This window comes from Lactuca serriola, chromosome 3 (assembly GCF_051521515.1).
Source record: "Lactuca serriola cultivar US96UC23 chromosome 3, Lser_US96UC23_V15, whole genome shotgun sequence".
NCBI classification, from domain to species: domain Eukaryota; kingdom Viridiplantae; phylum Streptophyta; class Magnoliopsida; order Asterales; family Asteraceae; genus Lactuca; species Lactuca serriola.
Genome location: NC_136410.1, coordinates 80,215,001 through 80,239,056, shown reverse-complemented (window position 1 = coordinate 80,239,056; position 24,056 = coordinate 80,215,001). Strand labels below are relative to the sequence as shown.

General features: G+C 35.3%; 1 protein-coding gene across 1 annotated transcript; it reads right to left on the bottom strand.

The window, feature by feature from the left end:
- Positions 1-21,765: 21,765 nt before the first annotated feature.
- LOC145095434 (protein FAR1-RELATED SEQUENCE 5-like) lies at positions 21,766-23,389 on the bottom strand. Its single transcript, XM_079033316.1, has 6 exons — positions 23,322-23,389; positions 22,872-23,130; positions 22,555-22,694; positions 22,278-22,485; positions 22,125-22,189; positions 21,766-21,775 (listed from the first exon to the last, which is right to left on the bottom strand). Exons 1-6 carry the CDS (start codon positions 23,387-23,389, stop codon positions 21,766-21,768), a joined length of 750 nt encoding a protein of 249 aa, XP_078889442.1.
- Between the last annotated feature and the right edge of the window lie 667 nt (positions 23,390-24,056).

Sequence of the window (24,056 nt, the reverse complement as noted above, 5' to 3'; positions counted from 1 at the left end):
TTGGGTTGAAAAATACCTCAAGGCGGGGCCCATGTTTGTTGATCAGGTTGAAATACAACCTAGGGCGTGCCCCCAAGGCGGGGCCCATATGTGTATATCTGGTTGGTATATACCCCATGGTTAAGCCCAATTATATGTTTTGGTATGTGGTACTTTGGGGAACTCAATAAGCTTTGTGCTTACAGTTTATGTTTATGGTTTCAGTCACTTCTAGTTCGAGAGGGAAGGGCCCGACATGATGGCAGAATATCCCCCCCCCTCATGATTTCTGCATTTTGAATAATTGTACTATGATGTTTTGAATATTACATTGATGGTGGTTTATAAAGAAGTAATGTATAAAACTGACAGTCTTTAAATGAAAATTTGTATCATTGTTTTTGGACTATTACATTGTCACTGATAACAACCACATAAATGGCTTCATCCATTTTCAGATCGTGTTGAGAAAAATGTCCCAAAATCCTTAACATTTCATGGGAATGTTCCATAACAGGCCTGGAATCAATCATCTTATAACCCATAAAGTTGCTGACTAGAAACTTCTTCTTAGAAGTATCTTCATTAATGTACTTAGATTCAAGAGAAACCCATAGTTCTTTTGCAGATTCTATATTTTGATAGATATCAAAAAGAGTGTCAAACATACCATTGAGAATGTAGCCACGAAAGATGTAGTCATCATTATCTTGATTTGATCTCCTCCCATTGCTTCCAAAGTTTCATCTTCAACAAATTATGGCATGGGATGGGAGTACTCAAAACATACACCACTTCCACAGTGGTTAGGAGGAATTTCATCTTCTTCTTCCATCTACGAAATTCTTGTTCTTCAAACTTCACTAACTTTTCAAACTTGTTTGTCATATCCTTCACAGAATCACAACTTTCCATTTTCACAAATACTTCAATTTTTGTTAGAGATTTGGGGTATGATAGCACTTGGAATTCTGAGAATAGTGATGACACTTTCGAATTGAAGTATTTCGGTGGTACTCCCGAAATCAACAGTTTGATAAGACTCAGAATAAGAGAAACAAGAACAAAGAATGAGAGATTATGAATTTCATATGTGTACCCAAAAATATGGCCATAATTGGTTATAAACCTCCTTCGCCTGAAAACTATCACAAATCATTTTTCTATTTCCCAAAACTGTCCACATTGTCATAAGAAAGTTTCCAACAATCATAACTGTCACAAAAATGGGTTTCCAGTAAGAGTCTAGATAAAGTAAAAATAGTAAAACAATCATAACTCTCCCCTGGACCCCCGTTCGCTCAGGCGCTTTGCCTATAAATGACAATCTACTGTAAATTTTGAATAAACTCAAACAAATGTGTCATTCTCACCTTCCTTACTTGCTTAATGCTTGTCAAGATTATATTTAGCTAACAAATTAATATGGTATGGTGGGCATCGATGTATGCTTGTTGGCATTTGGTATTAGTGTGTACATGTTGGTATGAGTATAGGTATGGGTGTGGGTTTTGGGTTAGGGGTATTGGATGGGGTGAAGTGGGGTGACTGTGGGGTATGGGAGAGATGGTATAATATGTTTTGATTTGATGAATCATTGCAAAATTAAAAATGAGGTGTAAGAGCATTTTTGTCTTTATAATAAAACATAATGAATAAAATCTTAAATATTGACATATATCCTCAGATTGATTAGTTATGTTAGACACAAAATTTACAAGAATTATTTTTTTATTTTCTCAACCAAACACAATTTTTACTAGAATATAACATCAAATTCATCCAGATTTCTTCGAAATGTGTGAACCAAACATGTCATAAGGCTAAGGGGTATGGTCACCACAAACCCACTAGAAACATGTTGCCACCAATGTGTTACGTCAGCTTCACTACATGTATATCACCAACCCACTAGCCTATGGAAATGATTATCACTCCTTTGTATTTATTTTTTTATTTTTATTTTTTTAAATATGAATAAATTAAAAAAAATAATTATTAAACAAAAATAAAACATAAATATTAATTAAAGACACATTACATTAACTAAAAACACACAAATTAAAATCATAAATTACTTAAAAACATAAAAAAAAAAATTAAAACCTAAATTATTAAAAACATAGAATATACTATTTGTCCTCATTTTCGTCCTCATCGTCGTCGACCTCATTCTCCTCGTCGTATTTATTGTGTTGCTGGGATTGCCTTTGTTATTTGCTCACGTAGATTGTGATATGTTTCGCTCCTTTGTATTTTCAACACTCCTGTGAAGTATGTCGTACTGTCGACTTGTATTACTATAGGTAGATGAAGTATGTCGTCCAGACTACACATACAAATTGTTATACCCTCTTCTTCTATTATCATGTTATGTGAAATAACACAAGTTGTCAACACATTCGTCAATTTTCCCATATCCCATGCTTGTGCCTAATGATTGATTATGTGACACTTTTGTAAGGAGCCCAAACACCCGTTCCACATCCTTATTTGCCAATTTTTGTGCTAACTTGAACAATTTTTATTTTTCTTTGGCTGGATATGAGTATGACTTAACAAACGTAGCGTACTCTGGATATATCTCATCACCAAGATAATACCCATAATTATACTGATGTTCATTCACAAGGAATGTCATGTTTGGTGCTTTACCCTGCAAAATTTCGTTAAATAGAGAAGACGCTCCAATCACATTCATGTCGTTGTTTGACTCTGCCATAACAAATAATGTATGACAAAACCATAAGTCATGTGAAACAACTGCCTCTAGTGTAACAATCAGCATGCCATGATCACCTTGTGTGAATTGACCTCGCCATGCATTGAGACAATTTTCCCACTCCCAATGTGTACTAGGCTACCAAGCATTCCTAAAAAACCATATTTAGCTTCATGTGTGGCATACAACTGTTCAACATTACTCCTAGTCAGATGTCACAAGTATATGTCATCGTAAAGCTTTATAGATACTCACAAAAAAGATAGGATATTCTCAACTGGTCCTCTCAGACATTTTCAAATACTCATCCGATGTATCTGCGACTATGTCGTGTGCTAATTGTCTAAGAGTTGTTGTGCATTTTTGTATTGTACTAAAACCATGTTTACCTCTAGCATTTAAATCGATTGAAAAAACCCAGAATTTTTTGTCGAATCTCAAGTTATACGTAAAAATAATTTTCTACTAATATGATAACAATCTTCAGTTTTCGATAGGTCATATAAATTATTAGGGGCAACGTAATCACATACCAAAAGTTCATGTGCCTCGATACGATCCCGGTTGATCGAAGTTTTACGCTTCTTATTGATATTTGAACCATACCAGCTTTGATGCACCATGTCGCGTGATGCGAACAACAAAATGTGCAAAACCAGCTCATCATTAGAGTCATCATTATCGGCAGAAGAAGAAGAAATTAAACCCACAAAATTATTTATATTGTTTGAAAGTGTATTTGTTGGTGGATGTTATATATATATATATATATATATATATATATATATATATATATATAGAGAGAGAGAGAGAGAGAGAGAGAGAGAGAGATTTAAAATTTAATAAAAATATTTTTTTATTTGTTCCAAGTCTAACGGTTACAAAAACAATAAATGGTCAAAAAAAAGTATGGTCCAATCAATTCAAGTGTCTTTGCTCGTCTCCGCTACTATGCCACAAGGCACCTATGCATGCACTGGCGGATCTACATTGGATCCCGGGGTACCCCGGGATGCCCCTCAAAAAAATTTTAGTAGTATAAATTTTTCCGAAAATTTTTGTTTATTTTGCGTTCCTTAATATAATGTGTTTTGCGAAAAAATAACAAAAGCTCTAGTTGGTTCAGTTGGTTATGATGACATGGTGTTTTTCCAGAGGTTGGAAGTTCGAATCTTGGGCTTGACATATGTTAATTTTTTTGTTTATCAGTTTCTATCCTATATCCTTTCAACGTCTTTCTTATTTCTTATAATTCTAAAATTGTCCCACATTGGCCATAAAATGAAACATAGCCCCCTATACATCTATTATATAAGCAACACAAGATTTTCAATTCTCAACAAGTTAAACCTTTGAATGGGTTTGGGTTTAAACCCGAAAATGAGTTTGGAAAACTGAAAAACCGAGAAACCGAACCCATTGGTTCAGGATACCCCTTTACATTGACCATGGCTTCGCCACTGTATGCATGCACTCCAGAGGTAGTATTCACGCGTATGTTGCCTTGCCACGTAGGCCCTCACGTGTGAAAAAGTTCATCATATCGGAAAACCTAATTGTTTTTTGACTGAGAAATTAAATATCATTCACCATTTTTTTTCTTATTCATCCTTATACCCATGTCAAATGTTGACATTTGTCAAAATGAATGAAATGAATAATATTCTAATCAAATTTTCACCATTTAATTTGGATAAAATAATATGAAAGAAAGAAGATATATAAAATGATATTTAATTTATCTTTTTCATATTGACATAATGCAAGCCTAGCAACTTTTAGTTGTTATTTATAACAATATACTTTATACTTACCAGATAAATTAATTCCACTATTTTCTAGATACAAATGAACTCATCACAAAACGTAACAGATGTTTTTTTTTTTTTTTTCGCTCCCGTTCTCTTTTTTAGTCGACTTTTGCCTTTAAAAAAATAGAACGGATAAAACAAGTTTATATGACTTAGATGGGTGGGTTTTAAACTTATATAATAACACCTAGACGGCGATACGTTTCGGACAAGAAAGAACGGTAAACGGGCTAAAATAATGGAGCTCAAAACAGGTTGGGCTGAGCCTACTACCCATCCATCCCTGTCCAACTTTACTCTAAAATTTGAAATATATATCATAAAAGAATGCATTATAAATAAATATTTAAATGCTATTTCATGATGCTACGGATTTTAGTTTCTATATATAATAAATATGTTTGGAAAAATTCGATTTACTAATATATTACTGTAATATGCTTTACTGATTTGTGGACATATGTCATGACAACCAAACTAGACTTATCCGATTTTAGTATATATCCATTTGAGCATTTCATACAATGTAATTGTATTCAATAATTCTTAAATAACAAGAGTGAGATAATCCATAGCTAACATCCTCGATCTTTAGAGCAATAAGAAAAAAAAAAATAGGGATAACAAAATAGCGCAGCTCCATAAGAAAAGTTGAATCTCAAACTTTTGTCACAAGTTTTAGATAGGGTAGAGCTTATGAGACTGGATATGACATCATTTTTAAAAACATTTTATAGATTTGTGATGGTTAAGAAGTAAGGGTTATAAGGGAGGAGGTTTTCGTGGTGCATAGAATGATAGTAAACAGGTTGAAGAACATATCGGCCTTACCGTTGGAAACACCATTCCGACCGCCATGGTACAACCAAAAGTGTGGGCTAAGCAGGTTGAAGAGCCCGACACACCCGCTCTCTTTTCTTCTTCTCAACTTGTACATTGTTCTTCTTTATTTGTATAATATTATGTGGGATGTGAAAGATGGATGATATATATATATATATATATATATATATATATATATATATATATATATATATATATATATATATATATATATATATATATATATATATATATATATATATATATATATATAAAGAGAGAGAGAGAGAGAGAGAGAGAGAGAGAGAGAATGTTCAATTAAGAAAAAAAAAGTTGAGAACGGAAGAACCATTTTTAGTCAATCATTATTGAACATAAAAAAACATAAAAACGCAATGGCAAACTTGTAAATAATCCAAAAGATTAAATCGTTCAGGTCAGGGTACATGTCACATCAAATCTCGTCAGCAAAACCATCATTTCTCTCTTTGAACATATCATTGTTTCCACATAACACGAAAACCATTTGCAGAACAATTTAATCACCGTTTTCGAACAAAAACCATAAACCATTCTCGCGAATAACAAATCGAAGAAATGTCTTCCGACGAAAACCTAAATGAAACAATTTCGTCACTGTTGACTATGAAAGGTAATCATCGGCGTTTTTTTCTTCGATTTTTAACGATTTGTCATCATTTCTAAACTTATCAGTTGATTACTTGAAATTTTCGTAATCGTCGTTCATTAGTAGTCGATTTACAACTAAAATTTTTTTATTCGCATTGTTCATTCTTCCAAATAGGTTGTTTACTTGAAATTTTGTAATCCTCATTCATTATTAGTTTATTTACTTGAAGTTTTTGTAATAATCGTCGATTATTAGTTGATATATAAATAATTTTGCATTTGCTCTTCATTTTTATACTTATTCATGACTTTCATGTTAAAATATGAAAATTGCTTCATATTTCGCTTATTTTGTTCTAATCTAATGAGGTTTTACAAACTTTTTACTAATATTAACTACTTATCCTTACAGAAAAACACAAAGAGTCAAGCATATATATACACAAAAAATAAAAACGAATGAAAAAGGTAAATAAAATTGGTATCCTATTTAGATCTTATTAACTTTATTCATATTTGATTGCCAACATTTATATGCGATTTTACTTAAAAATACAACAGAAAATGAAGATACTAAAGAAGAATTTGTTTTGATCTTTTTTGTTTATTTCTGAACACAAACAAAACTAATTTATATATGTTATATTCACATATTAATAGAACATAATTTCATGTGATATACAATATTAAAATATGAATAGAATAAAACTGGGTTATATATGAATATATATATATATATATATATATATATATATATATATATATATATATATATATTCTATTCATTTATGAATATAAACATAGTTTTTTTGTAACATGTATATCAAATTTATTTATCTTCTAATCACTAATTAATGAAGGTAAGAAGATTGACGTTTCTGATAAAGAGTCGCCCACAATAAGAGAAACACGTTCGATGCAGAAAAATGACAAAGGTATAAAATTTCTATCATATATGTGATATTCATTTATGAATAAGTTGTATATCCCTGCTATACTTTTATTCTATTTACATATGAATATTTCAATATGGAGATATTTTATATTAAAAAAACCATTGAATGCATATATTCATCTATGAATAAATTATATATGGCTTTTATATATATATATATATATATATATATATATATATATATATATATATATATATATATATATATATATATATTCATAAATGAATAACATAAAATGAAAATACAGAAGATCAATCACCAATTTCAAAAGAAAAACATTCCAACACAAAACACGATAAAGGTATGAATAAACGTTTCCATTCATATATGATTAGATTTTGATATGTTTTTTTACTAGTGAACATATATATATATATATATATATATATATATATATATATATATATATATATATATATATGTTCCATTCATTACTCTCTATAATCCTTGGATTGATCAAACAACAAAAAGAATGTGTAAGATCTATGAGTTTTGGAAGTTTGTTAAAAATGAAAATGATATATATACCACATAAGCTGGGATTTTATATTCTTCAAAAATTTGATTCTGAAAGAATGGTTATAGATGTTGAAGGAAATGAACTGAAAGTAACAACATAATTTCTTCATGACATGTTGGGGATTTCAACTGGTGGAACCGTACTTACTCAACTGGATCAATGGCCTAAAGATGATACATGTTATGATGAATGGAAGGAACAGATTCAAGAAGGAGCAATTGACAGATTGACTACTATAAAAATAAGGTATTTTTCGTACCACAAAAGTTGATTTTAATTTCAAATTGAACATCTTAGTTCTTTTTATCAACACATTTTGTGAGGCAACATCAATGGGAAGATGCAACCTGCTACATTTGAGTTATATTTCAGTAAAAACATATAACAACACCATAGATTGATGCAGCTATGTTTTGGATTGTCTCATTAGAACAAAGAACTCATACATACCATTCTTGGATACTAGTTACTTTGTTAGACCTTCAGCTTTCTTGGTGGTAAGTTATTCATGAGTGAATATATTATAATGTTCATATTCACCTTTTAATAATATTAATTATTCATAACTGAATAACACATATTCATATATGAATAAGTAAGAGATTATATTACTTCTTCACTTGTAATGTTTTGCATTACTTGTTTATAATACTATATTTTGTAAAAATGCATTTATGAATATCAATTAATTATCATTTATCTGCAGTTGTTTTATGCTGATAAAATCCACTCAAAAGCTTTAACGGTAACACGTAAACGTCCAATAATTTGTTACTGGAGTTCAAAGAAGATTAGATATCGAAAGACAATTAAACAAGAAATAAGTAGATTTCACCTTAGAGAATTAAATGAAGAATTTGTTAAAGAACAAGTTGACAGAGATACAAATCTGGAAGACAGTGATTGTGATAAAGATGAAGATGATTTGTTAATGTAATTATTTTGAATATGTTAATCATATATGATTACACTAATTTATTATATTAATTTCTAATCATATTTCTTGTTGTTACATAGGCATATGAATCAAAATTATCTAAAATGCTTAATAGTTTTTAGAGGATGAAGGAAAAGTTGAATTCAAAGCTCAATGATTCAATAACAAAGTTTCCTGAAAAGGAAACTTTCAGTATTTTCAAAGAAAATATCACAAATATAATTGTTGAAGATAAAACTGAAAGCAAATTTTTTCTTGAATTTCCAAGTAATGAAATTGGACTTGAAGGTATCAATTTGACACTAGTTATTGATGAAAAAAAAGAATGAAGATAAAGAGGGAAATTGTGAAAAACACAATGACAATGATGGACCTGAACCTAAATTAGATTATTTGTTTGATAGAAACGAAGCAGAGAATGAAGAAACAAAGAATGATGGAGATAACAATAAAAAAGAAAGTGCTGAAAAAAAAAAGGTGAAACTGAAGTAAAAGAGAATGATGGAGAGATCAATGAAAATGAGAATGACGAAGAGAAAAACAATGAGGAGACTGAAGAAACAAATAATGATGGAGAGACTAATCGAAAAAATGAAACAAATCAAAATTTGTTGGAGAAAGTTGTTGAAAACATTGTGGATAATGTCCTTGGCATTGGATTTTCAAGTTTAAATAGTAAAGAAGATGAAATCTGGATTAACCCTGAAATGAAAACTATTTTGGATAATATTGATATATGTAAAATTTGACTTACTTTTATTTTATAAAAATATATAAAAATATTAATACTTAATAACAATTTTTTTATTAAATTTTGACCAGGGTCACTAATAACTAGAAGTAAAACTTATACTTCGATCACTCAAGTTATTCAAGGTATGTTACTATCAACTTATTATTTATTTACAAATAAAAAATGTTATTATAGATTCAACAACTCATTAATTAATTATAATTATTATATAATATGATATGGATCTTGTAGGGAAGGAAAACTCAGAAGGTATACATAAACAAAGGGGAGAAGTTGAGAAAGGAAAGAGAGATGATATAGGTAAATGGATGGTTCACTATTAAGTGATTATATTACAATGCTTATATTGATTTTTTTAATAACATTGTTTATTCATAAGTACATAAGACACTATATGAATGAGTAAAAAAGATAGAACATTCATATATGATGTATATGTTTCAGGAAAGGTAAAGTCTGAACATGGAAATAAAGGAGGAGTGGAAGTTGAGAAGACAAAAGGAAATGATGGAGGTGAAGATAAACAAAGAGAAGTTGAAACTACTAAAGAAAATAAAGATAAAGGTGGAGATAAACAAGCAGGAGAAGTTGAGAAAGGAAATGCAGATGATAGAGGTAAATGGTTGATTCGCTAATAAGTGAATATAATAAGATTGATTATTCACAAGTGAATAAGACAATATATGAATAAATAAAAAAGATAGTATTACTTATTCATAAGTAATGATATGCATTACTTATTCATAACTGAATATATTATAATGCTTACATTGATTTTTTGAATAATACACTTTTCATATATTAATAAGTAAAAGATAAAATTACTTGTTCATAAGTAATGTTAAGTGTTACTTACTCATAAATTAATATATTAAAATATTTATATTCATTTATGAATAAGTAATGCAATATTTTGAATATAGATGGGATATTTCTATATGTTGTGTATCTTTTAGGCAAAGGAAAGTGTGAAGATGAAAATAAAAAAGGAGGAGAAGTTGACAAGACAAAAGGAAATAAAGGAGGTAACAATTTGGAAAAACATTTGAAAAATCATATATGATTGGAATGATCAATAATCATATATGAATAAAATATAAAAAAATATATTATAATTAACATATAATTATTTATATGATAAATCTTCTCGCGGGTAAACAATCAAAAAATTAAGATAATACTCATCCAAGATTTAGTCTAGGTCTCAGTCAAGATTCAAATCAAACTTCAAGTAAAACATATAATGAATCTTCACCAAAAAAAAAACACTTATAAAGAAACAAATCAAAGAAGACCATTAGAGGGTTGTGATCAGATTATCAAACAAAAATGTTTTTAATCCAAATCCAATCTCTGTTGCGATTCCTACATAAGGAGGACCATCAAAGCATGATCTGGATGAATCAAGACCAAAGAAGTCTGTTGACGCTTCCAAATCACCTTACAAATGCAGGATAATGGACAGAATATCTAAGTTATTAGGAGACTATTGGCTGTGAGTAGTTGTTCAACTTGCAAGAGAATACATCGTAAGTAACTTTATTTTATATACATATTCATATATGATTATTATATAAATAATAATGTATGATATTTTGATTATATATTTGCAAAGATGTGGTTGTCCAGAAAAAATATGGTTAGGTAACACAAAGAACATTTATGGAAAGTCTATATCGAAACACATAGATTTTTGCAGAAGTTTTAGACACTTGGGTTGATTTACTTAACCACCAAGAACTGGGAATGGATGTCAGAAATTCACTATACGGACTTTTCTTGAAAGTTGAAGTTTCTGTAAGTTCGTGTTCTAACATTAATTTCATCTTTATTGATAAACGAATATACACATATGATGTATTCATTTATAAATATTAGATTTATTTCATATCATTTAAGATAATTATGTATATGCAACTAAAATTCATATATGATTATAACATAATTATGTATTCATTTATGAATATAAAAATCAAAAATAAATATCTTTAGTATTCACTTATGATTAATATACCAACATGATGTGTTCATTTATGATTAACAACTTACTTATCCTTTAAAATTATTTTGGTTATAGAATGCTTAAGTATCTTCAACATTGTCTGATGAAAGAAAGTATGAAAAATTCAAGAACTTTCATGAAACACTGATGGGTACAAAAAGATCTTGAACATAAAAGATATTGACATGGTATGTTAATTTAACTTGGTTTTTTATATATATTACATCAACAAAATACTTACCATTATATACATAATAAATGTTTTCTTTCCAGTCGTTAGAAGTGTCATATTTTTGTGATTGTCTTCAACTTAAAGAAACCATCAATTGAAATTACGGACAACAGTGCAGTTGAGGGGGATTATGAAGGGAAATATGGAGTACTATTGAAACATTTGCTAAGTACCCAATTCACAATAACATATAAGAACCACTTTATTACATATCTAACTTTTACTTTATTTAATGATCAGAAAATTTTGTTTGTGAGAAACTTTGAAGAAATAAACCACCCAAGAGCCAATGCCATCTCAAAATACCCCAACGAATTGAAATACCATGGAGAACAGTTAAAAATAAAGTTGATTGAGAAGTTTTTGCGATGAGACATACAGAAACCTATATAGGACCGAATGTTAACTTCAAAGTGGAAACCAAGTCTTTTTATAAAGAAAGTGCAATTCAACAGACTACTTTAGAGAAGATCAGGCAAAGGTATGTGCACCAAATGTTGACTTCTAAAATTAACATGCTGAAAGCTAAGGTGTTGGATCTTCCCCAAAAATATCAAAATATAGAATACACAATGAGTAACGCTCATGCATACAAGGCTATGCAAACAATTCAAAAAGGTTAAAAGAATATTGATGATTGTTTGTGATGAAGTGTGATGGTATAGGAGAACAGTTTGTATTGAAGTTGAATGCTTTTGGATGACACGTAAGATGGTTTTCTGAAACAACTTTGTGAACAAATTTTAGATGGTTTGTTAAGTGCTTTTAAACATCATTTAAATACTGTTTGAAATGCTTGTGAACACATTTTATTATTTTGTGTTGAATGATTATGTAATAGAAACAAGTTTGCTTATTTTTGTTAGTTTTTTATATTCAGATATTTTCAAAGTTAATGATAATGATTTATGAACAAGTGTGATTGTTTTTTTATAGTTTTTAATTTTATTTCTGTTTATTCATAAATGAATACCAATATGATATATTCATTTACATTTAATATGTAAATAATAATGTCTTCAATCATAAATGAATGCGAATATGATGTATTCATTTATGATTAAGTTAGGAATAATATGTGAATATAACAAAGTTTAGATATGAATATAAATTATTTATTAGTAAGTTAATAAACAAATATCATAAATACAACATATTTGTATTCATTTATAATGTATTCATTTCTGGTAGTTTTGAATTTTATTTTTGTTTATTCATAAATAAGTATCAATATGATATATTCATATATGTTTAATATGTAAATAATAATATCTTCAATTATAAATGAATACAAATATGATGTATTCATCTATGATTAACTTAGGAATAATATGTGAATTTAATAGAGTTTAGATATGAATATATCTTATTTATTAGTAAATTAAAACATATATGATATATTCATTTATAATTAACATGTATTTCACATATGAATTTTCCATATCAATATAAATGTCTTAAGTAGTAGCTTCTGATAAATCCATAATGACACAATAATATTGTATTATTCATACATGAATATTATTGTTTATGATTATTATCTGCATATATTCTGTAACGACCGAAAAATTCCAACCAATTTAAACTTTTCAAAAACAACCCGATTTCATTAAATTATTACAAAAAGGTTTTCAATACAATTTATTTAGAGTATTCCCAGAATCACATCACAACATAAACATGAGGAGCGGTACGATTACGCCTTCGCCTTGCCACGGTCTCCTGAAGAACCTGAAAAACATTAAACCACAACTGTAAGCCCGAAAGCTTAGTGAGATATCCCCAAAATACCAACCACCTATATCATACACGCATATCATGCCATATCATATCCGATCATAGAACAGCCATGCACTTCGGGTCTACTGTGTGACTGGTCCGCCGCACCGGCCAATAGTCCACCTGGTCCACCCTCCAAGTCTATCCATATACATCGAGTCTACATTGTGATTGGTACGCCCGCTCCGGGCCTTCAATCCACCTGGTCCACTCTCTGAGTCTACAGTATGACTGGTCCGCCCGCACCGGGCCTTCAGTCGGCCTGGTCCACTCTCTGAGCCTCGACACGTCTGGTCCGCCCTCTTGGGGCCTACAGCTTATCCGGACCGCTCGCTGGGCCTTTAGGACAACCGGTCCGCCCTGGGTATCTTGGCCTACAACACAAAGCAGGACCCGCCTCAACCCAACTCCAGTCCAAACAACCATGTGCACATAAACATACAATCATATAACAATTCACAGTCAACAAGCCGATCAAACAGATCACATAACATATCATCATCCTAACTAGGATACCGACCTAACCGGTCACTAGCATAGCATCACCCTACATATCAGGGAACCGAACTTAACCAGGTCTCTAACATATACCATCCTAGCTACCGGGATGCAAACATATCAAAGCAACAACATAACAACAAATACCCGGATCTCAATCCGATAAAGGGCCGGCCTTGGTGCCTTAGACCCTGTCGATATAGTGAGGATAACTCACCTCGCACTGCCGAAACTCTGAACTGAGGATGCAGATTCTCGAATCACCGACTCACCGAAAATCCCGAACTATCCAACACAGCACAAATAAACATTAGGCCAAGCACAATACTCTTCTAAGGGTAAATTGACCATTTTACCCCTAACTCAATCCGGCCCAACATTAGGTAAGCTCCCAAGCCCACCAATGGCCCAAAGTCCAGAAGTCCAAAACAAAGCCCATTATTGGCCCAATTTACTAAATTGGGCCCACCTCACCAAATGGGCCTAAACTCATGATCCTTAACAACCAATGGGTCCAAAATACTCTAACCATAATATCCAGTTACGGCCCAAAATCCAGCAACCCAAATAACAGCCAAAACCCTAAGGCCCAAAATGAAAACCCAGCAGAGGGAGTACGCTGGGCGTACCCTCCTTGGTACGCTGGGCGTACACGCTGATTCGCAACAGGGGATCGGGGAACTGACTCGCTACGTGGGGCGTACTCACATGTTACGTGGGGCGTAACTTCGCTACTCATTAAGTCCTTATAACTTCTTAATGGCTTAAGCTCTTAAGCCCAAACTTCAGATCCCTAGGCCAAATATGCCTAAGATCCATAAAGTCTCAAACTTTATCATTTGGGACGTCCATAAAGCTCTTAATCCAAGGTCTTAATCCATTAAGACCCACTTATCTCACACATAGAAAAACCTCAGCCCTTGGGACCTCATTTTTCTCACTCAAGACCTCCCCTAAGGTCTGAAAGGACAGATAATCTTGACCAAATCGAAACATGCAACAAGATGAGGACTTTTGGGACAAGAATGGTGTCAAAGCTTCACAACACATAGATCTATGCAAAATAAATGGCAAGCAAGAAGCTTTATACCTCAAATAAGCTCCAAAGGATGATATCTCTTCAGATCTACAAGCTCCAATCGTTCCTTTCCTTCTTTGACAACTTCTCCTTTCTTCTTCTAGCTTTTCTTTTGCCAAAATGAGATTCCAAGGCCAAACACACCCAAAAATGGAGGGAATACGAGTTTCTAGGGTTTCTGAGGTTAAAGGAGAGCTTATGGAGGCTAGGGTATGCACCAACATGTTCCTTATATAGTGGCTGACCCTAAATTTAGGGTTTTGGAACTCTGAGAGTACGCTGGGCGTACCTCTAGTACGCTGGGCGTACTCAACCTTGCACCCGCGTTCATATACGCCTTACGTTGGGCATACTCGGTGAGTCCCCAAGTTTCATATTTGCCCCTCATTTTCCACTTTTCCCACAAGATGACCAAAATATCATTTCTCTTAAATCCCGGGGACTCACAATTAGGTACTCTTAGGAACGGGGTGTTACAATTCTCCCCCACTTAAATTAGGCTTCGCCCTCGAAGCCTTCGGCACCTCTACTCCAGAATTTCTCCCGCCACGCACCACCCGACATTAACGCAACCGGGTTCCTCAAGACACAACCATCGAAACCCGAACTCATTTTCTCCTTCCTAGCGGTGTCCTGAATATCGCCTCAAGCCGGCCCACCGGCTTCCCCCTCTGATAACAACATCTATTAGGCTCCACACATCAACCGAGTACCACTCCATGGCACTTCCTCGATTCTGATCACATCAATCACTTGGCTCTTATGAGCTAGATATAACCCTAAACCACTGGGTTCCCGATCCGGGTCCAACTCTAACCATCTCATGCTGACAGAACAACACATTCTTCAACCTCAGAGAAACTCCCATGAGTCCTCCTCTTACAATCGCATGCACATGCTGCACTAGCTCTAACTCCCTCGGGTTGGGAAAACCCGTCACACTGTCGACACTTCCAAACATCCCCCAGGATGAATCGCCACTACATACACAATTCCTTGATCAGAATCAAACTGGGAATCTAAGACCCCATCCCTGCACCCCTTCCGAGCCTCTCGGCTATACTCTCGCGGAATCCCTTCCGCGACCTCAGCAGACATCCATCCGGATGTGATTTCGTACCCCTGTCGCAATCATGCTGCTCAAAAGACCCTAATTGGATCACTCCAATCACAACTCTGTGTTGTCGCTTTCACTTCCATGAACTTACACTCCCTCTCGGCACTACATTCCTCTCTCTTTCCTTACCAAGGAAATCTACTTGGCCGCCTCGTCACTACGACAAGTGCCACGGTGCTCGCTCGATGCTACACCACTCCCTTATAGCATAACCGCTATCCATGCAACACACATGCTCTGAATCTGCTCGCAAGGACTCTCAAGTCCATGCACCATCTCCACTAATCGAGATCAATACCCGGGGCCAGACCTTCCAATGCTAACATATCGCGACATACTCAATCCATTTCCTAAAACCGATCTATCAATACCTGCAGAGTCTTCAGCATGACTGGACCGCCTTACCAGGCCTTCAGCCAATCTGGACCACTCTCAGAACCTTCAGCCAATCCGGACCACCCTCCAGGGCCTTCAGCCTGGCTGGACCGTTCTCCGAGCCTTCGGCCTGACTGGTACGCCTACCGGCCTTCAGTCTATCCAGACCGCTCATCTAGCATTCATCATTCCGCGTTACCCCTCCGGGAAACCCTCCCATGTATACTGTTCTAGCCCTCTAAGGGTTCCGAACTCTATCTCCATCATACATACTCAATCTCGGCCTGATCCCAGGCCCTCCACAATCAAATGCCCTAGGTCTGTATCCCGCCCCGCATGCCTGTCACTTACTCATACCAGCCTACGCTCTTGGCTGATAGAACACTACTGAATCCCAAACAGCTAAACAACCTCACATGCTCATCGATCTTCCGAAGAATTTTTCCAATTCTCCCCCACTTGTAGCACTGACTAACAATCACCGGTCGCCAACATCGACCTACCTCGACAACCTCACACAACACAATCACTTACACGCGAACCACATCCCGCAAGTGCAAACAACTTTCACAAGACACATATCAACACTGATCAACCCGAGCTCAAAAGAACCTCAATCTGCAGCTAACCACTCCTCAGAATGCAGATGCTACCCGGCATTCAGACCAACGCCAGATTTCCACTAATAGCCCTCATGAAAGATAACCAACGAAATTCCCAACACTGATCCATAACCAAACCATAACCCACAAAGAACAACAAATACCACACCGAAAACCACACAATAAGACTAGCAGAGAAACAATACTCCACAGAATCACAAGATAAACAAGACATCAAGAAAGAAACGTACCCGCGGTTGCATCCGGCACTGCTCTGACCTCCTCTGCTGTAAGCTGAAAAGCATGACCCTGAGCCCTTGGGGGCTCCGCTCCAACCTGACCTCCACCCGTGATCCTCAAAGTGGTCGGTGCTGGAGCCTGCACCGGTCCTGCAACGAGCTATGGACCGTTGACCCTCAAATGTCCAACCTAATGACAATGATAACAAATCCTCAAATCCCGAACTGGCGCTGACTGCCGACAATCCCTCGCATAGTGCCCCTCCTTTCCGCACTTGCAGCATGCACCACCGGACCTACAAACTCCGGTGTGACTCCTCCCACACTTCCCACAAGTGTGGCTACTCAGATCTCCCACTCTAGAATCAACAGTCTTGGACCGTTTTCGCGTCGGCTGCGACTGCACCGGAGCCTGCCTCAGCTCACGCAACTGCAACTCAATCTCTAACTCACGCCGCCTGGCGGCCTCCTGCAACTCCAACAAGGTCTCGCACCTCTGCGTAGACACAAACTGTCTAATATCCCTCTTGAGCATGCTCAGATATCGAGACATCTGAGTCTGCTCCGAAGGGAACTCAGGGCAGAACATGGCCCTCTCTATGAACATCCTGGTGATCTCAGTCACCGACTCTGAACCCTGCTTCAGCTCAAGGAACTCCTGAGCCAATCTCTCTCTCTCAATTCGCGGAACATAACGAGTGTTGAACATCTCTCTGAACTGATCCCATGAAACCGCAGCCCTCTGCGCATCCGAATATGACCCCGTGGTCAATCTCCACCCATCCTTCGCCCCGAGCCTCAACAGGTACAGAGCACACCTCACCCTCTGATAAGCAGGGCATGAACACGTGAAGAAACACCCCTCCACGTCCGATAACCATCTCATAGCAAGAATTGGGTCCTGATCTCCATCAAAGGTGGGAGGCTTCGTGTTATCGAAATCCCGATACTAAAAACCCCAACCAGCTCCTCCCCATGCCGCTGCTACAGTCGTTGTAGCCGCCGCGGCAGCCGTCTCTGTGAGAGCTGCATAGCGCTCATCAAAATACTCAACCATGGCGGTCTTGATCGACCCAAACAGTTCCGGCAACTCAGCCCGGAACAACGCAGCAATCTCATCACGCAGGATCTCACGAGTCCTCGCATCCAACTCACATGTGCTCATCTGACCAATAACCTCGGGCGGTACTGACCCGCCCAGAACTCCCTCTCCTGCTCCCGATCCTGACCCGGATCCACTCCCAGCATGCCTCGGAATCTCCATACTGAAGAACACTACAAAATCTCAGACACTTCCCACTAACCCGGGAACCAACTCTCAACCCAACCCTAGAGGTCATGGTTTCCCTGATACGCGTATGGGTCCTGTGCTTTCAGTAGTACGGGCCCATACTACCTTCCACACCTATCCATATTTGTATGAAGTACTACCACAACATCCTAGTGAAAACATGCATAACAAATGCTCAACCCTCACTACTAGAGGAACACTGGAAATCTCCCACAAGGAAACCCTAGGCTAACAGGCATAAAAAATCAGGCAACATTATCATGAAATCTTGAAGATCCCTAGCCTAGCACTAGCATGCTGTTCTATCAAAGCTCAAAAACAAGTATCATGCATGGTATTTTGGGGTTACTTACTGGCTCTGGCTGATCGTACCTCCGCGTCCTCCTTTACTCATTTTGAAAACCATTTTAAATTCTCTTTTGAAAACTCTCCTCGATTTGAGACTGGATTCACACGAGTGTTCCTCCAATTCACTCAAACCTAGGCTCTGATACCAACTTGTAACGACCGAAAAATTCCAACCAATTTAAACTTTTCAAAAACAACCCGATTTCATTAAATTATTACAAAAAGGTTTTCAATACAATTTATTTAGAGTATTCCCAGAATCACATCACAACATAAACATGAGGAGCGGTACGATCACGCCTTCGCCTTGCCACGGTCTCCTGAAGAACCTGAAAAACATTAAACCACAACTGTAAGCCCGAAAGCTTAGTGAGATATCCCCAAAATACCAACCACCTATATCATACACGAATATCATGCCATATCATATCCGATCATAGAACAGCCATGCACTTCGGGTCTACTGTGTGACCGGTCCGCCGCACCGGCCAATAGTCCACCTGGTCCACCCTCCGAGTCTATCCATATACATCGAGTCTACATTGTGATTGGTACGCCCGCTCCGGGCCTTCAATCCACCTGGTCCACTCTCTGAGTCTACAGTGTGACTGGTCCGCCCGCACCGGGCCTTCAGTCGGCCTGGTCCACTCTCTGAGCCTCGACACGTCTGGTCCGCCCTCTTGGGGCCTACAGCTTATCCGGACCGCTCGCTGGGCCTTCGGGACAACCGGTCCGCCCTGGGTATCTTGGCCTACAGCACAAAGCAAGACCCGCCTCAACCCAACTCCAGTCCAAACAACCATGTGCACATAAACATACAATCATATAACAATTCACAGTCAACAAGCTGATCAAACATATCACATAACATATCATCATCCTAACCAGGATACCGACCTAACCGGTCACTAGCATAGCATCACCCTATATATCAGGGAACCGACCTTAACCAGGTCTCTAACATATACCATCCTAGCTACCAGGATGCAAACATATCAAAGCAATAACATAACAACAAATACCCGAATCTCAATCCGATAAAGGGTCGGCCTTGGTGCCTTAGACCCTGTCGATATAGTGAGGATAACTCACCTCGCACTGCCGAAACTCTGAACTGAGGATGCAGATTCTCGAATCACCGACTCACCAAAAATCCCGAACTAGCCAACATAGCACAAATAAACATTAGGCCAAGCACAATACTCTTCTAAGGGTAAATTGACCATTTTACCCCTAACTCAATCCGGCCCAACACTAGGTAAGCTCCCAAGCCCACTAATGGCCCAAAGTCCAGAAGTCCAAAACAAAGCCCATTATTGGCCCAATTTACTAAATTGAGCCCACCTCACCAAATGGGCCTAAACTCATGATCCTTAACAACCAATGGGTCCAAAATACTCTAACCATAATATCCAGTCACGGCCCAAAATCCAGCAGCCCAAATAACAGCCAAAACCCTAAGGCCCAAAATGAAAACCCAGCAGAGGGATTACGCTGGGCGTACATGCTGATTTGCAACAAGGGATCGGGGCACTGACTCGCTACGCGGGGCGTACTCACATGTTACGTGGGGCGTAACTTCGCTACTCATTAAGTCCTTATAACTTCTTAATGGCTTAAGCTCTTAAGCCCAAACTTCAGATCCCTAGGCCAAATATGCCTAAGATCCATAAACTCTCAAACTTTATCATTTGGGACATCCATAAAGCTCTTAATCCAAGGTCTTAATCCATTAAGACCCACTTATCTCACACATAGAACAACCTCAGCCCTTGGGACCTCATTTTTCTCACTCAAGACCTCCCCTAAGGTCTGAAAGGACAGATAATCTTGACCAACTCGAAACATGCAACAAGATGAGGACTTTTGGGACAAGAATGGTGTCAAAGCTTCACAACACATAGATCTATGCAAAATAAATGGCAAGCAAGAAGCTTTATACCTCAAATAAGCTCCAAAGGATGATATCTCTTCAGATCTACAAGCTCCAATCGTTCCTTTCCTTCTTTGACAACTTCTCCTTTCTTCTTCTAGCTTTTCTTTTGCCAAAATGAGATTCCAAGGCCAAACACACCCAAAAATGGAGGGAATACGAGTTTCTAGGGTTTCTGAGGTTAAGGGAGAGCTTATGGAGGCTAGGGTATGCACCAACATGTTCCTTATATAGTGGCTGACCCTAAATTTAGGGTTTTGGAACTCTGAGAGTACGCTGGGCGTACCTCTAGTACGCTGGGCGTACTCAACCTTGCACCCGCGTCCATATACGCCTTACGCTGGGTGTACTCGGCGAGTCCCCAAGATTCATATTTGCCCCTCATTTTCCACTTTTCCCACAAGATGACCAAAATATCATTTCTCTTAAATCCCGGGGACTCACAATTAGGTACTCTTAGGAACGGGGTGTTACATATTCATAAATGAATAGAACCAATAAAAATATTAAAAAACAAAAAACAAAAAACCATAGATGTATTTTGTTGATTGAGCAGCCGTAATTCTTACTGGACATGTACGTAAATTATAAGGAACTCGTTCTCCACATCTTGAGCACATTCTATGTTCTTTTTTAGAATTAACATATGTTGTTTCTCCTGCACTTGAAATTCTTTTCTTGATTCCAGAACCTTTATTGCTTTGAACTTGCGGAATATGAATATTATGCTCTTTTGGAATAGGAATAGAAACACCCATAAGCATGCATACGAATTCCCCATCCGTCTTGCTTTTCAATCCACTAGATGTATAATCACTCTCAAATTCCTTCAACAACATTTGTACTTTCTCAGCAAACAAAGCCTATTTCATTTTTTCATCTCTTACAATATCCAAACATGATTCAAAACTATAATATGAATCATTAACTAGCTTAACATCCTCACGATCCCATGAATAGGATTGATGAGAACTAAAACGATAATTTCTTGATATCACGTCCTTTCTCCATCTTTTCAGAATGTACCTTTCAAGAATTTCTTTAACACCACATCTTATCTTATTGTAAAATCGTGTCTGCATAAAACACCCATACGGTTGAAATGTTCACAACTACAATTTATTTCTTTCTCTTCAACTTTTATTTGAACCTGATACAAATACATAATAAAAAATGAAAACACAATTTAAACATAATTTAGACATTTAAAATCATATATAAATACTCATATTCATATATGAATACTCATATATGAACAATCATATAAGTATTTGTATATAAATATTACATTCTAATCACATACAATAATTCATATTCATATATGAATAATCATATATAAATATTCATAAATGAATAATAACATTGTAAATATTCATATAAGAATCTAAATTCATATATGAACATGTTCTAATTTTAAAATGATCAGAATATTCATATATGAATATTCTCATATTTATATATAAACATTACATTATTCATAAAAAAAACTATTAAATTACCTGAAATTAATTTTTAAATTCGCTTTTACTATTGTTCGGTTGCACACTGTAAACTTCCCACCCATCTTCAATATCAACATAGGAGTATGTACACAAAAAACTTGTTTTATATATTTCCTTTTGTACCTACAAAAATAATGTACTTGTATAAACTTTTGATGCTTGTAGTTCTATTTCTCGAGGTGTTTCAATTTTATATGATACTTTCTTTGTTGTCTTATCAAGCTCTCGTTGAGTATTCATTTGCTTTTGAATGACAGTGTCGTAATTCATCATAAAAATCAAACCTAAATTACCACTTTCTAAGTAAGTACTAACGAATGAATTCATACTCTCTGACATCGACGTAGTCTTCATCAACCTACACATTGGAATATCGTTAAAATATCTAGGTATCCGTGAAGCACACTTTGTAAACATGTATTTAAACCATCTCGTGTCTTCAAGATTGAATTCCTTCATAAGCAAACCCCACTTCACCTCAAAGACATCACGTTTCATATTCATGTCCCAAACAAGTTTCGAGAATCTTTTTCTAAATTCTGTGTTCGTAAATAAATCATCTGTTATCTGTATTAAAACAAAAGTAAAAGAAACTTTTATATTTATTCATAAATGAATAAGTATTAATAAGTAAAATAATAACAAATATTCATAAATGAATATACTAATATTTGAAACAATTACTATATTCATCTATTAATAAATAATACTATGTAACATATTTGAAATATATTAAAATAATACATTGTTTTTCAACTTCTTCATTATATGCCATATACATAATCGATGCTTTGAATTAGGAAACACATTCTTAATAGCTTGTTTTATTGCAGTATCTTGATCAATTAAAACTAGTGTTGTTTCTTTCCCATGACTTTTAATAAACACTTTAAGTAACCAAGAGTAGGACTCAATGCTTTCTTTGCTTAGCAACCCCACTCCAAAAGTAACTAATTTTTTATGATGTTCGATAGCAGTAAATGTAACAAAAACCATTCGATACCTATAAGACAAACAAAGTGTTCATTAAAGTCAATTTTTGATGTACTCATAAGTGAATATAAAAATATTCATGTATGAATACAGTTACAGTATATTATTAAAATAATTTCAATATTAAAAACTGAACATTAAACATAAAGTTAAAATATTCATATATTAATAAGCTATAAAAAAGTAGATAGAATAACTTACATGTTTGTTCGGAAAGTCGCATCAAACGAGATGACATCACCAAATTCAGCATAATATTCCTTCTCCATTTCATCAGCCCAAAACATAGAGTCCAAAATATCATCTTGACAATGAAACTCAAATGATTAATTTGGATTGTGACCTCGACGGTCATTCATTGTGTTTACTATCATTTGGTCATCTTTATAACCTATAACCCTATTGATATCTCTCCTTAAATTTTTATAGTCAGCTACTTTGGGTTTTACATACTCCTACCCACCTCTCAGACTTGCCCTCAACTTATGAGCCATAGTTGGGCCTATTTTTGATGTGGAAGCACACATTATAAACTCTCTTTTCTGAATATGACATTTTCCTCACTTTTTTAAATCGCTTCTCTTCTTAATTAGATGGTGGTGAAGTTCAACAAACTCAAAAACTTTATAATCTGGAGTTCCATACACAGATTCAAATATAATCTTTGCTTGACAACCAACAACTCTTGAATTTGAATTTTGTTTCCTCCTAACACCACTTGTACCCAATGTGTCACAATATTTCCTTTTTTTGTTTGCCACCACGATTACATATAACATGTTGTTTGTTTATAATCTTGTTATCAAACCTTGTCTGTGTGCTCAGTCTCACATCAAAACCACCAATTTCAGCATACTCAGAATAGATTTTGATGGCCAACTTTAATGATTTGAAGATTAAACATTTAAATGGAATAAGTTGAACAGGTACATTTGG